Source organism: Cornus florida, unplaced genomic scaffold (assembly GCF_030987335.1).
Source record: "Cornus florida cultivar Cherokee Brave unplaced genomic scaffold, ASM3098733v1 CherokeeBrave_3.0.0_Hap2_Chr09, whole genome shotgun sequence".
In the NCBI taxonomy this organism is placed as follows: domain Eukaryota; kingdom Viridiplantae; phylum Streptophyta; class Magnoliopsida; order Cornales; family Cornaceae; genus Cornus; species Cornus florida.
The window spans coordinates 94,908,255-94,921,341 of NW_026775579.1; the positions used below are offsets into that span (position 1 = coordinate 94,908,255).

The following is a 13,087-nucleotide window of genomic DNA, read 5'->3' on the forward strand; positions in this document are numbered from 1 at the left end:
TTATAAAAGTGTTGTTTAATAAAATTGAAAATTAAGTAATGAAAATTTTAAAGCTGAATTTATGAATTTTTTAAAGCTTAAGAGATGATTCAGTTTGGACAGGATTGACAGTTTTCTGGATCCAATCCATTTATAACGGTTTCACAAGCTTAAGAGCTGATTCAGTTTGGACCAGATTGAAAGTTTTTTGGAATCAATCCATTTATAACGGTTCACTATTTTTAAAATCAGGTCAAATGATAATGACAATGGAATCAAACCAAACTGTAAAAACCGAATCAAACCAAACTGTAAAAACCGGTTTGGTTCGGTTTAATTTGTCAATTTCAATAGATTTCCTTTTTATTTTATTTTTAGAAACAAAATTTCTTGTTTTTTTAAAAAGAAAAAAGGAAGAAAAATTAAAATATATTTGAAAGGAAAGAAAATTGAGATATAATTTAAAAAGAAAATTTTGTTTTGTTTTTTTTTTTAAAGAAATTTAAAGAACAGACAGGGTTATACATATATATATATATATATATAATATAACATAGTAATAGTTGAATCCGAGCTGGTCTAACAGGACCATAAATGAAGACCGGACAAAAAATTTACAGTTCCATAATATTGGAACCCTAAAGAGTCCGTGTCTTGCCCCTCCATAGCAATAGCAAATTTTAGGATCAGATTTTAGTCTTCAGTCTCATTTATTCATATTGTAAAATTATAATTTGTTTCTAGATAAGATTTGCAATTCTCTTTTTTATCATACCATTCAATAATTAATCACAGTAAGTGAACCATTTTGCTTTTCCTATTTCATTGAGGTCCAAGCAATGTTACAGTCGGTGTTTCCATTCCAATTCCTCTTAGAATTTTATCTATCCAGAAAAATTATTCCATCCAGAAAAATTGTTACGAGCTTTTTCTGGCAGGAAAAATAAAAAATAAAAAGTAAGGAATTCACAAAGTTGAAAGGGGGAATTAATTGAGGATCAGAAATAGCTTTCTAGGCTGCATTGTCCATCATTTAACAATTGAATGCACAATTGTTCAGAGCCCAGTGCATATTCATCATCTACCCTCGACAAATATAAAAAATTGAAATAAATTAAATTAAAGAAACAACATAAACAAGTTAATCACCAAAAGAATAAAAATTTTGTTTTACTTCAAGGGGTCCTCAGAAAAAAAATGCTTGCAATTATCATCAAATTAGACAATCAGGTCTCAAAGATTCATGCATCACAGGAGCCCCAATCTTGAACTCAAGAAAAATTACTAGAATTTTTCAAAAAAAAATTTATCTAACAGAATTAATTTTATAAAAATGAGATGATTGAAAACTTGTAAAATTATAAAACCTAAAATCTGGCAAAATAACAAAAACTGGAAAAGATTTGGCAGGAAATTATTCACTACAGCCGGCGAAAATTGTAGGTGCAATGACTCAACTCTCCTGCGATTAATCTGTGCCTCTAATGCGTGTATATACACACAGAGAGAAACCTCCATCTGAATCATTGAAGGGTTCCCATCAAAAGGCATCTTCATCATCAATCAAAATACAGGCATATATATGTGTGTGTGTGTGTGTGTGTGTGTGTGTGTGTGTGTGTGCGCGCGCGCGCGCGCTCGCCCGCGTGTGGGTAGTACATATATATGTATAGAGAGAGAGACTCTTGTACAAGAAATCAATATAGGTAAAGAGGAACAGTTGACGAATGAGATATCTCGTTGGAAGGAAAAGAGTACAAACGATGAAGGCCGATTGCAGCTCCTCTACTTTAAATACTTGAAGATTAGGAATTAGGGTTTGCAAAAGGGTCGGTGAGGACCGGTTAATTACTAAAAACGCCTTCATTGTTCTATCTTATAATTCCTATCGCAAGAAGGAATCGGACGACAGGCCCAATATTAGAGGATTGGGTTCTGACTTCTCTTCAACCTTCATGGACCTACTTGAGTCCAATCCATACCGAATCTAGACCCAACCCAACTACAGTAAGGCCTTAACGACCCAAGACTTATTGGACAAGTGTCTTTTAGTAACAGTGTTTAATAATGGATCATTGCCCTTAATTGTTATATCATTCTCATCCTTTAATTCCAAATGAATTAAGTCACAAAATTATTTATTATTATTATTATAATTTTTTTTCCATTCTATTGTACTTGTTAAGTAAACCTTTAAATTCAGTCTTCTGAATCTAATTTTTTTTTTTTTTAATAAAAAAAAAAAACAATTTAAAATTTTCAATAGTGAAACACAAATTCTATGCCAACAAGCATAATATCAATTAGGAGTTCCTACTTTTCTTCACTTTTCCACAAAAACATGTTTGGATCAATTTTCTGATTACGTGATGGAAGATGATATACTTGATGTGACAATCATACTAATTTTCTGATTACGTGATGGAAAATGATATACTTGAATTGACAATCATACATGTTTGGGAAGCAGACGAAAAATTTGTTGGACTTTTTTTATTGACATTACCTAGCAGTACTCTTATAACAATTTATGACTTGTATTATGGTGCATGTTTTGGGATTTGGGAAAGAGAGGTCGCGGATAAGTCGGTGCCTAGCGAAAATGGAAGCTGACAAAAAGCAGATTCCATTTTATTCGAGCATTATTTATAAACAGTATTTTTACTATTTGATAAATTGTCATGACCAATTAAAAAATTTCAATGAGTCATGTTTCAAAGTCTATGAAAGAATTGTGAAAATTTAGAAGTCTTGAATAGATCGAAATTCAGTGTTTACATTAAAAGCTCCAACGGATATAATTCTGGGTGCCGAACAGTCCAACCTCGACCCTTTGATTCAATAATTGAGCCAAATGTTGATTAAGCCGCTTATAGTTGATTACCATACGTTTTTTCTTTCAGCTGTAAAGATAAGTAGGTGGCTAATTATCTCCCGAATCAGTTTATTTGGATCTATGTTTGCTTATATATATTCAAAACTCAAGATTTTGGAAACACTTATTGGAGGTTAGAGAGGTGATGACTGCAAATCTTCAATATAAAATTGTTAATGATCAGTCAGTCAGTCAGTCAGTCAACAATATTATTCTTAGACCCTTGGTGGGATGGTGAGTCCTAGATTAGTCATTTGGCCATAGACTTTGTACAATATTTGATCTCCCTGGCCCTTCATAGTTCAGATATATGATCTCCCTAAAGATGCTAATTGATACATGGGGTTGCCAAATTTAAAACTTTTTGGCATGCTTGCAGGCAAAGGCTTGTCACACAAAAAATAAATAAATAAGAAAATAATAATAATAAAAGACAGGATTGGTCTGGAATAAAAGAAGGGCAGCTGCAAGTTTTACCTGTAGCTTGATTATACAGAATAAACTCTCCTCAGTGTGTTTATGCTCAGATTCAGAGCTTTGATCAGCTCTTAGCATGGTTTTATCTCTCAGATTAGCAGCAATAAGTATATGAGAAGCAAAAGTGTGTTTACAATTGAAGTGTGTGCGTGTCATGAGAAAAGAGTATCACAAATTATTTGAGATTCAAAATCCAAAGTCGATTGTAAACATCACAGGAGATTTCTGTAATTGACAGACTAAGTATAAAACAGAACTACCACAATAATTGTGACCCATCGTCCACACTCGTCACCGCTTTATCACAACAAAATTTCAACACAATTTGCTTTAATTTTCCAAAAAAAAAAAACAATAAATAAATAAATAAACAACAAAATTTCAACACGTACAGACTCAATAGACCCATGATGTCACCACATACGTCCACAATATTAGCCAAATCTCCAGTTTGGTACCTCCTTCCCATACTCATGTTACTACCAACAAACCTCTGGAAGTGGTGGCGGTGGACCCAACGCCACCACAAGTCCAACTACATATTTAATAAGTCCACACCTATACACATGTGCCCTATTAGCTCGTGTTCTCGATCTGACTTTATTAGTTGACGTGCACAAACAGCCAGCTGTGTGTATATACACACTAGTGATATAACACCACAATCACATAGCTGTTTTCTTTCCTCTAACAACCAGAAGTAAAATGTGTCCCACCGGAAGTGCCCTACGACATCCTCAGACCACCAAGATGTCAGATTTCCGTCCGGCATTTGAGGTGCTTGATGCCGACCGTGACGGGAAGATCAGCCGGGACGATCTTCAAACGTTTTACGCCGGTTTTTCTGGCACCACGGCGTCGTCGTCGGAGGACATTATTGGATCAATGATCTCCGTTGCAGATTTGAACAAAGACGGTTATGTAGAGTACGATGAGTTTGAGAGAGTATTGAATGGCAGGAAGAGGAGAGAGAGAAGTGGAGGGCGAGGTGTGATGGAAGATGTGTTCAAGATTATGGACAAAGATGGGGATGGGAAGGTCGGCCAAGATGACCTCAAGAGTTACTTCAGCTGGGCTGGTTTTGATGCCACTGATGACGATATCAAGGCTATGATCAGATTGGGCGGTGGTGATGAAGAGGGAGGCGTCACTTATGATGGTTTCCTCAAGATTTTAGGCCTTTAATGATAGATGGTAATTTTTTTTATTTTTTTCTTTTTGTTGGGAGGGGTGTGGTTTCAACAACACCAATGTCTATGGTATGAAACATTGATCATTAAATAAATTTGTGTATTTTCAGATGATAACGGAATCTTAGATCGTCATATAATTTTATTCCTAGATGCACTTTTTTTCCTCTTCATTTTGATTTTTAATGCACTTCCATCTCAAGATTATAATATTAGAGTTTATTTTTACTCTGTTGGTCGGTTTTACTTTGAATGCCTTGTGGTGATATTCTGACTGTTTTGATGCCCTGTCGGTGAGATTATGATTGCATATAGATTAGTACGGAGTATTTAGCACGTGTTGATTACTATTACAAGTCATGGTCGATTCATACAGTAGGGACGTCGTTCTGAAGGCGCAAGCTCAATCTTAAAGCTCAAATTATCATTTCCTTGCCTCAATCTTCTGAAGAAAAATTAAAAAAAAAATAAATAAATAGCTTCCTTACCTTTTCTAGGTTCGGATGGAATACTGACTATAAGGATGACAATTTCTCTTAATCCGTCGGATTTCTGCCTCGTCCCACTCCTAATGGAGCAGATTTGGTAGCCCTCCAAATAGGTTTATTTCTGCCTCGTCCCACTCCTAATGGAGCAGATTTGGTAGCCCTCCAAATAGGTTTAGAATGGGTACGATGAATTTAGTAATGAACCCATGACCCCACCCCGACCCCGACCCGATTATATATGTACCATTAAAATATATATATATATATATATATATATATAATATATTTAATATTTTTAAAACCGTTGTTATTTGGATAAAAGTGTCTATTAATATATTAATATTTATTACTTAGTAATTTAAAAGGTGGGTCAGCTTATTTATCAGTCAATTTATTACTTAGTAATTTAAAAGGTGGGTCAGCTTATTTATCAGTCAATTTGAGCACATTAGACTAGTTTTGTTTTACTAAATTCTCAGAATGGCATAACCCACCCCGCCCCTCAATTAAATGAAGTGCGTGAGACGGTGTTGGTACTTTGTATGTCGGAGCAGGGGCGAAAATGGTATACCAATTACAAACCTGTCACAAAATAGAGGAAGAGTTGGTATGACGAATTTTCTAACGAGGCGGAATAGGATTTAGCCAAATTCGCCCCGTTGCCATCCCTAACCGATTATGATCTATAGAATATGGATTTCTTTTAATTGAAAAGAACATCATTCATACTCTTCGCAATAATTGCATCCTACATTTACTTCCATAATTTCTACTTTCTCTATAAATCATCTTTTGTTTAAATAAATATTATATCAAATTCATTTACCTAACAACCTATTATTGTATGAATGCATGCATCCTATTATGAAGGATATAAAACATATATTATGCTGTATATCATAAAAATATGGTTTCACAATACATATCTGACCAGATGGTACCTGTAAAATGATGGAGAACCTTGCATTCTACAAGATGATGTCCTGTCACGGTGTCACCATTATTGGATAATCTCATTCTCCAGTAGCACCGAGGACCAAAGCTTCATGTTCCTTGACAATCACAGCAAACAAGATCTTACCAAAGAAGTATATGCACAAACACATGAGGAAAGCACAGGGATCTGCAGCAAGTTTTAAGACACCATACAGAATGAAAGACGGTGATGTTTCTTGCAAAAAAAATATCCAATTCCGCTTGCAGCATAGAACCATCCTATAACTAATTATGTTGTTAACTTGTCGCTTTCGAAATTTATAAGAAACATGTGAATAATAGAGCAGCAGCATGTCACTGATAATGTCAGCAGGAGAAGCGAGTAACAAAGTTTGCATGAAAATATTGAATCCAAAAGCTTAGTCCACACTGATTTAGGATGAAATCCATGGGAACAGAGAAATTTAGATTCAATGCATGATACTCCAGAATCCGAAATAATCAATGCCAGATACTCCAGAATCCGAAATAATCAACAACGGAAATTCTCCATAATTTGAAATAAATTACCAATTGTAAGTGCAGCATTGAACCTTCCTGTAAGTAATTAAGTTGATTACTCGATGCTGTTGAATTTATAAGAAACATGTGAATAATGGAGTAGCAGCGTGTCACTAATAACAACAGGAGGAGCAAGACTAACAATGTTTAAAGGACAACATTGAATCCAAATGCTTAATCCACACACTGATTTAGAATGAAATCCCGCTGGGAACAGAGAAATTTAGAAGGTAAAGCATGATACTCCAGAATTCGAAGTAAGTTTCTAAAAAATATACTCGGGAAACCATATTCACTACTGACATAATATAGATATTTGGAGATGCGATCACAACTGGCAAACAAATAATAGTTCTTAACAAATACAAATTACCAAACCTCAATCTATGGTATCAACCATACAATCATCAGCTTTGAGTAAAAATACATAAAAGAATAAATTGCCTGTCACCAAGCAGGAAAATTCCTAAAAATCTCCTGCTTCACTGGATAACTTAAGTGCCCAGCAGCAGTTCTATACAGATTGAGAAAAACAATGTATCAATCACCACAAATAAAGTGATTATCCACATACTATAACCCAATTTTACACATTCTCAATTTGTTATCTAGCTGTATGTTCAACTGACATATATTTTAAACTTTTTGAGTATATAATTTAAAATTAACGTTTTAAGCCTCTAGGATGGTAATTCAGGAACTATAAAATAGCATATTTAAACTTCAAACTGTATGCACTGTCTAAAAAGTTGCTCCAAAAATTAAATCACCAGAAGGCAGGAGCTTCAACAAATATTGGACATACACACAATGCCACGGTGCAGATGGCTTCAAGTGAGACTTGTAATGACCAAGCAATTATAAATTTATAAGAGAACTATGAGTTTAAATGCTGCTCTAAATCTTCAGTACATCTGTAATAAAAAAAATTTCAATCACAAACTGTTAAAGAGGATAAAGCTTCAACTATACAATCCTTTCTCAAGATTCCTTCAAATGGAAATAGACAATGAAGTACCTAGAAATATTTTTACTCGTGAAAACAAAGAGGATGAAGAATGCAGTCTTAATCACTTGGCAAACTTTTGTTCCTCTAGATAGCTTATTCCAGAGTACTATCTTTGCATGTAGAACATGTGTTTATCATCTGCATCTAGGAGTTAACTACTTAACAACACGTGAATATGCTAACCTAATATCTGAACATCTATCTAATGGCATGACAAATTGCCTTAAGACTACATCATGCTTAGAGTTGCTTTTAAAAGATTCTATCCGTTTTAGTTAAGAAGGGCCAACTTCTGCTGCAAATGTAAAAGTACTTCTGCTGCAAATGTAAAAGCTTGAAGGTTCTAATTGTATAAAATCATGTCAAAGGTTAGTTCAGTATACCGCTCACAACGCCCCGAATAGGTGGGACGACACTAGTAGTGGTATTTTACTTATGAGCATTTTAGCATTCATTGAAGCGAATTTGTAGCATCCTTTGTACTATAATTGGGTAAGGACTCTAATCAAGAAATGGCTCCATTCTAGAGGATGGAGCTTTACCTTGAAATTAAGAAAAATGGTCATTCAATTGCATAGGAAGTCCGGCCACAACACCCAAATTTATCCGGTAACTCAAAACACTGCACAGATTAATGCCACTTTTCGTAAATTTTTCGGCAGTTTATTCCAAAGACATAAACAATCGTGAAGTAGCACCATGACCACAAATCATTATTGTCAGATCACCACTATAACCTTATTGTTGATTATATGAGGAAGGAGATTGGGTTGGGGGGCAAAGAGTAAGGTTATAGATACAACCCGAAAGAGTCAGCAGCATACACCTTTGGTGGGTTGGGGGTCTTCCACTAAATTACTCCATTCCTTCCTTTCTAAGGATTTACAATGTCTATAATTTATAGAGATGACTTCCCAAACTAAAGCCTATTCAAATTAACTAGAGAAGGAATCTACTTAACCAAATTAGAGCTATTAAAATTCATACTTACCAATTTAAAAACCAATATATAATGGAAAAAGGAAACTACTAACTGTAGTTCGTATTAATTTTTGCTGTCATAATAATGGTTCCTTAAATTCACTAAGAACATGCATTCATGTGATACACAAAGAACATACATTTAAACACAAAGAAGTAAAACATTTTTCAGAAAAAGCTTCACAGTTAAACAAAATCAATGGTATATCGAGGTGACAACGAAATCCTACTAATTCTTATTTTGTCTAGAATAAGTAATATTTTAGCTGCTCTCCTAGGGTGTTGAACAATTATATTGATGAGAAATTGACTAATTGAATGCAGATCATAGGTGCTGACAATATGCATGCAATTTGAGAGAGAGAGAGAGAGAGAGAGAGAGAGAGAGAGAGAGGGTGTCTACAATACCTCAATCTCTTACAAACAGAAGTCTTCAAAAACCGCATAAATTCTCTTGACCATTCATAACTAGTTCGGTGTTACACACACCACAGATATATACATACAAATATGAGAAGACTAGGGTTGGGAATTTGGTGATATCATCAATCAGATTTGTGTTGTTGAACCAGAGCAGCCTGAAATTGAAACATACAAGGAACGCCCTTTTTGTTGCTCAAGAACTCAGCATCAATAGTCCCAATCAATGAACTGCAGTCATCCATAGCTGGTAACTCTCACCCCTCACCTCAACTGCAATTTATCTTATCACAAATCCTCTAAAGCGATAACTTTGTCGTTGTTCCATTGAAATCAAGAGGGAAAATAAAAGCAAAAAACTAGGGCCGAGAGAGAGAGTTTGCAAAGTAGTCATATCACGAGTTTGTGCGTGAATACACCATCAAATCGCCTGCATAGAGATTCGTACTGAAGAAAGAATGGACAGCTCTGATGATGAGGTTAGACTAATGCACAAACTAGAGATATGTCTCGTCACTTTGTTAAACAATATAGAGTGTCTGTATTTTGAAGTAGGACAATACTTTTTATAGAGCAAAGTTTAAATAGAGAGAGAGACAGAGCATCGACAACACAGACCTGAAATTTTGACTATGTATCAAGAAAGTGAGAAAATATTAATTTATAATGAATTAACTGATGACTGAGCTGTACAATAATTACGTTACTCCTCCCTTTTGAATACAAAGTAAAGATTTTGTGAAGCCCTACTTCTGACCCAAGGAGCTACTAAATTACAAAAACTCGAGCTGTAGGTATAACTTTAGCGAGGGGGTTCTTATTCATATCAATCACATCTAGAGCACTTTCCAACACGTGTACATGACCACCACCTCATTCTGTCTTGTCACCTAAGTAGCACAGACATGGACGGACATGTCAATAAGTATAATCCTAAAAGAATAGGACATGGACACGACAAGGACACAACTATATAGATATTTTTATTTATATACATATATTGTATAAGAAAATTGTAGAATTTTTATTGATTTTTATTCCTATACTAAGAGTTACATATTTAGAATACAAAGCTATGGAAATATTGTAAAGGTTATTGTATTATATATGCTACTACTTTATTACTATAATGTTGTTGTCCCATATGAAAAAATATCATTTCTTCCATAACTTGAGGCAGCCATTAATAATGTAACTTTTTTTTTAAAGGGGAAAAAAGGCACAACACTTTTTTTTTCATAAGTAAAAACAGAAAGGCACAATACTTTGAGGTGTGTTAATACTCTCTTATGCATTTGTGTTATGTAAGATTATGTTGAGGAGTCTCTGGAATGTATGGATTAGTGTCCAGGAAGAGGACGTCCATCCATAAAGTGTTGGACATGTGTCCATGCATTAAGTGAGTGTCTGTGTTTAACACATGTCTGACACAAAACAGCATCTTCATAGAAAGTATCCATGCTTCATAGCTTTTCACAAATCAAGATAGCAAACCCCAACATCACGATTTTAAATCAACATCATCTGCCATCAAATTGTTGTCCAGACAGCACAATACAACCTCCGTGTCACCACCTCCCAACCCAATCTCAAAAGTCATATAACCAACACTAAGATTATAGATACAACTCAAAAGAGTTAGAAACACCCACCTTCTGCTTAGGGCTGTAAATAGCTCGGGCTTGACACTTAATGCATTTGTGTTATGTAAGATTATGTTGAGGAGTCTCTGGAATGTATGGATAAGTGTCCGGGAAGAGGACGTCCATCCATAAAGTGTTGGACATGTGTCCATGCATTAAGTGTCGGTGTTTAACATACTTATCAAAAAAAAAAAAAAAGTGTCGGTGTTTAACACGTGTCCGACACAAAACAGCATCTTCAAAGAAAGTATCCATGCCTCATAGCTTTTCATATATCAAGATAGCAAACCCCAACATCACGACTTTAAATCAACATCATCTGCCATCAAATTGTTGTCCAGACAGCACAATACAACCTCCGTGTCACCACCTCCCAACCCCTTCTCACAAGTCATATAACCAATACTAAGATTATAGATACAACTCAAAAGAGTTAGAAACACCCACCTTCTGATTAGGGCTGTAAATAGCTCGGGCTCAATTCGTGTTCGTTTGTTTAGTAAATGAACAAAGCTAAAACAGAATTTTCAAGCTCGATTAATAAACAAGCCGAGCTCAAAGAACCCTACAGGCTTGACAAACGGCTCGTTTAAAGCTTGTTAATTATATATAATATACACATAAATAGGTTAAGGCGGCTTGTGAGTTGTGAACCATTTAATTTCATTTAACCCATAAAAAAGTCCAAGCCCAATCCAATCCAATCCAACCCACTCATTTCATATTATTTTATCCATACAAGAGCCCAGTCCCCAAGCCCACATCCCCATTATCATCTGTCGGCTTTTCATTATTCCCTCTTTTTCTCACTCACACAAACCCTAGCTGCCGCAGACTCCAAGAAATTAATGAACTTCAAGAAATCGATGATTCCAAGCTTCCTAATTCATCACCATCGTAGCTGGAGAACTCCAAGAAAACATTGATTCCAGGTTTTCCCGGTTCATCACGATCGCAACCAAAGCTCTTTTGCAAGTTCAAGCAGATTAGTTCTCTCTCTCTCTCTCTCTCATCTATATAATGCTGAGCCCGAACACCCCAAAGCTCAGCTCTAATCGGCTTGTTTACAGCCCTACTTCTGATCACTTAGGTTGACAATCTTCCACCAAAATACACAATATTCCACTGCTTCATTCTAAGGTTATACAACATTTAAATTTATGGGGACGACTTTCCAAAAAATAGCCTAATCAAACTCAACAAGAGAAGGAATCTGCTCAAGACAAGTAAGAGGCTCGCAGCTATTAAATTTCATACCTACCACATTGAAAACCCATTTAGACTGGAAAAGGTAACTGGAAATTGTCCATAATTATTTTTACCTATATCATAATAATGATTACATAAATACACTAGGAATAATTCAGATTAATGCGAAACAGTTGTCCACATAAAGATTATATAAATTTCCACCACTACCAATTTGTAAAGCGAAAGACAAAGTTTAACCAAAAAAAAAAACATGAACACATTTAGACATCAGAAAATAAGACATCATTGTCAAAACACCTTTCACAGTTCAACAAACATTAATGATATCTCAAGGTGACAACAAAATCTTACAAATTCTCATAATAAGTAACATTTCAGCAGCTCTTCCAAGGTGCCAACAATCATATTGGTCAGAAAATGAGTGCAAATCATTGATTGTACAAATTTCAGAAAAAGAATTATCACAACCGCATCAATTGAATTTTATTCACCATTCATAACAAATCGAGAATACTTTCAAAAGCTATATACATATATATATAACACTTACAAATAGGAGAAGATCAATTGGATTTGCGCTCTGGATTTTGAATCAGAGCAGCCTCAAATTGAAGAATCCCAGGACCGTTGCATCAACCCACTTCAATTGCTCAGCATCATCAGTAGTCCCAATCAACGAATCGTGGCTGTCCACTCCTAGAAACCCTATCCCTAACCATCCATCTAATCAAAACTAGCGCCAAATGAGAAAGAGAGAAGGGATTGCAGAGAAGACATATCACAAGTTTGTGCGTGAATCTAACACCATAAATCAAATGGCCTGTATCAGAGATTGGTACTGAAAAAGAAAGCGATGGTTATGTTAGATTCACGCACAAACCAGAAATATGCCTCATCACTTTGTGAGCGGAGAGTTGGGAGCAGGGGTGTTGCCCTTTATAGAGCCAGGGTTAGAGAGAGAGAGAGCATAACCAACACCGACCTACTGTTGGTATCGAGATAGTGCCAATATATATATATACAAAACTCAGAAACATACACCTTCTAATTAGGGATGTAAATGGAAAAGCGTTCGACGAACAACTCAAGCTTGACTCAACAAGGGCTCGGTTCGTGTTCGTTTGTTTAGTAAATGAACCGAGCTCAAATAGAATTTTGAAACTCGATTAAAAAATGAGTCAAGCTCAAACAACCCTCTGATCGGCTCGAATAGAATGTTCACAACTCACATGCTTGACAAACAACTCATTTAAAGATAATTGTTAATCACACACACACACACATATATATATGTAAACACATAAATAGGTTAAGAA

The 13,087-nt window shown here is 35.2% G+C and overlaps 1 protein-coding gene and 2 non-coding genes across 3 annotated transcripts; 1 reads left to right on the forward strand and 2 right to left on the reverse strand.

The window, feature by feature from the left end:
• Positions 1-974: 974 nt before the first annotated feature.
• Positions 975-1,064, reverse strand: LOC132275818 (small nucleolar RNA snoR118). Its single transcript, XR_009470764.1, has one exon. It is a non-coding gene; the product is annotated as a small nucleolar RNA snoR118 (small nucleolar RNA).
• A 97-nt stretch (positions 1,065-1,161) lies between these two features.
• On the reverse strand, positions 1,162-1,235 carry LOC132275804 (small nucleolar RNA R66). Its single transcript, XR_009470751.1, has one exon. It is a non-coding gene; the product is annotated as a small nucleolar RNA R66 (small nucleolar RNA).
• Positions 1,236-3,896: 2,661 nt separating this feature from the next.
• Positions 3,897-4,672, forward strand: LOC132275365 (calcium-binding protein CP1-like). The gene has a single exon (XM_059776832.1). It carries the CDS (start codon positions 4,037-4,039, stop codon positions 4,514-4,516), a length of 480 nt encoding a protein of 159 aa, XP_059632815.1. The 5' UTR covers positions 3,897-4,036; the 3' UTR covers positions 4,517-4,672.
• Positions 4,673-13,087: the final 8,415 nt, after the last annotated feature.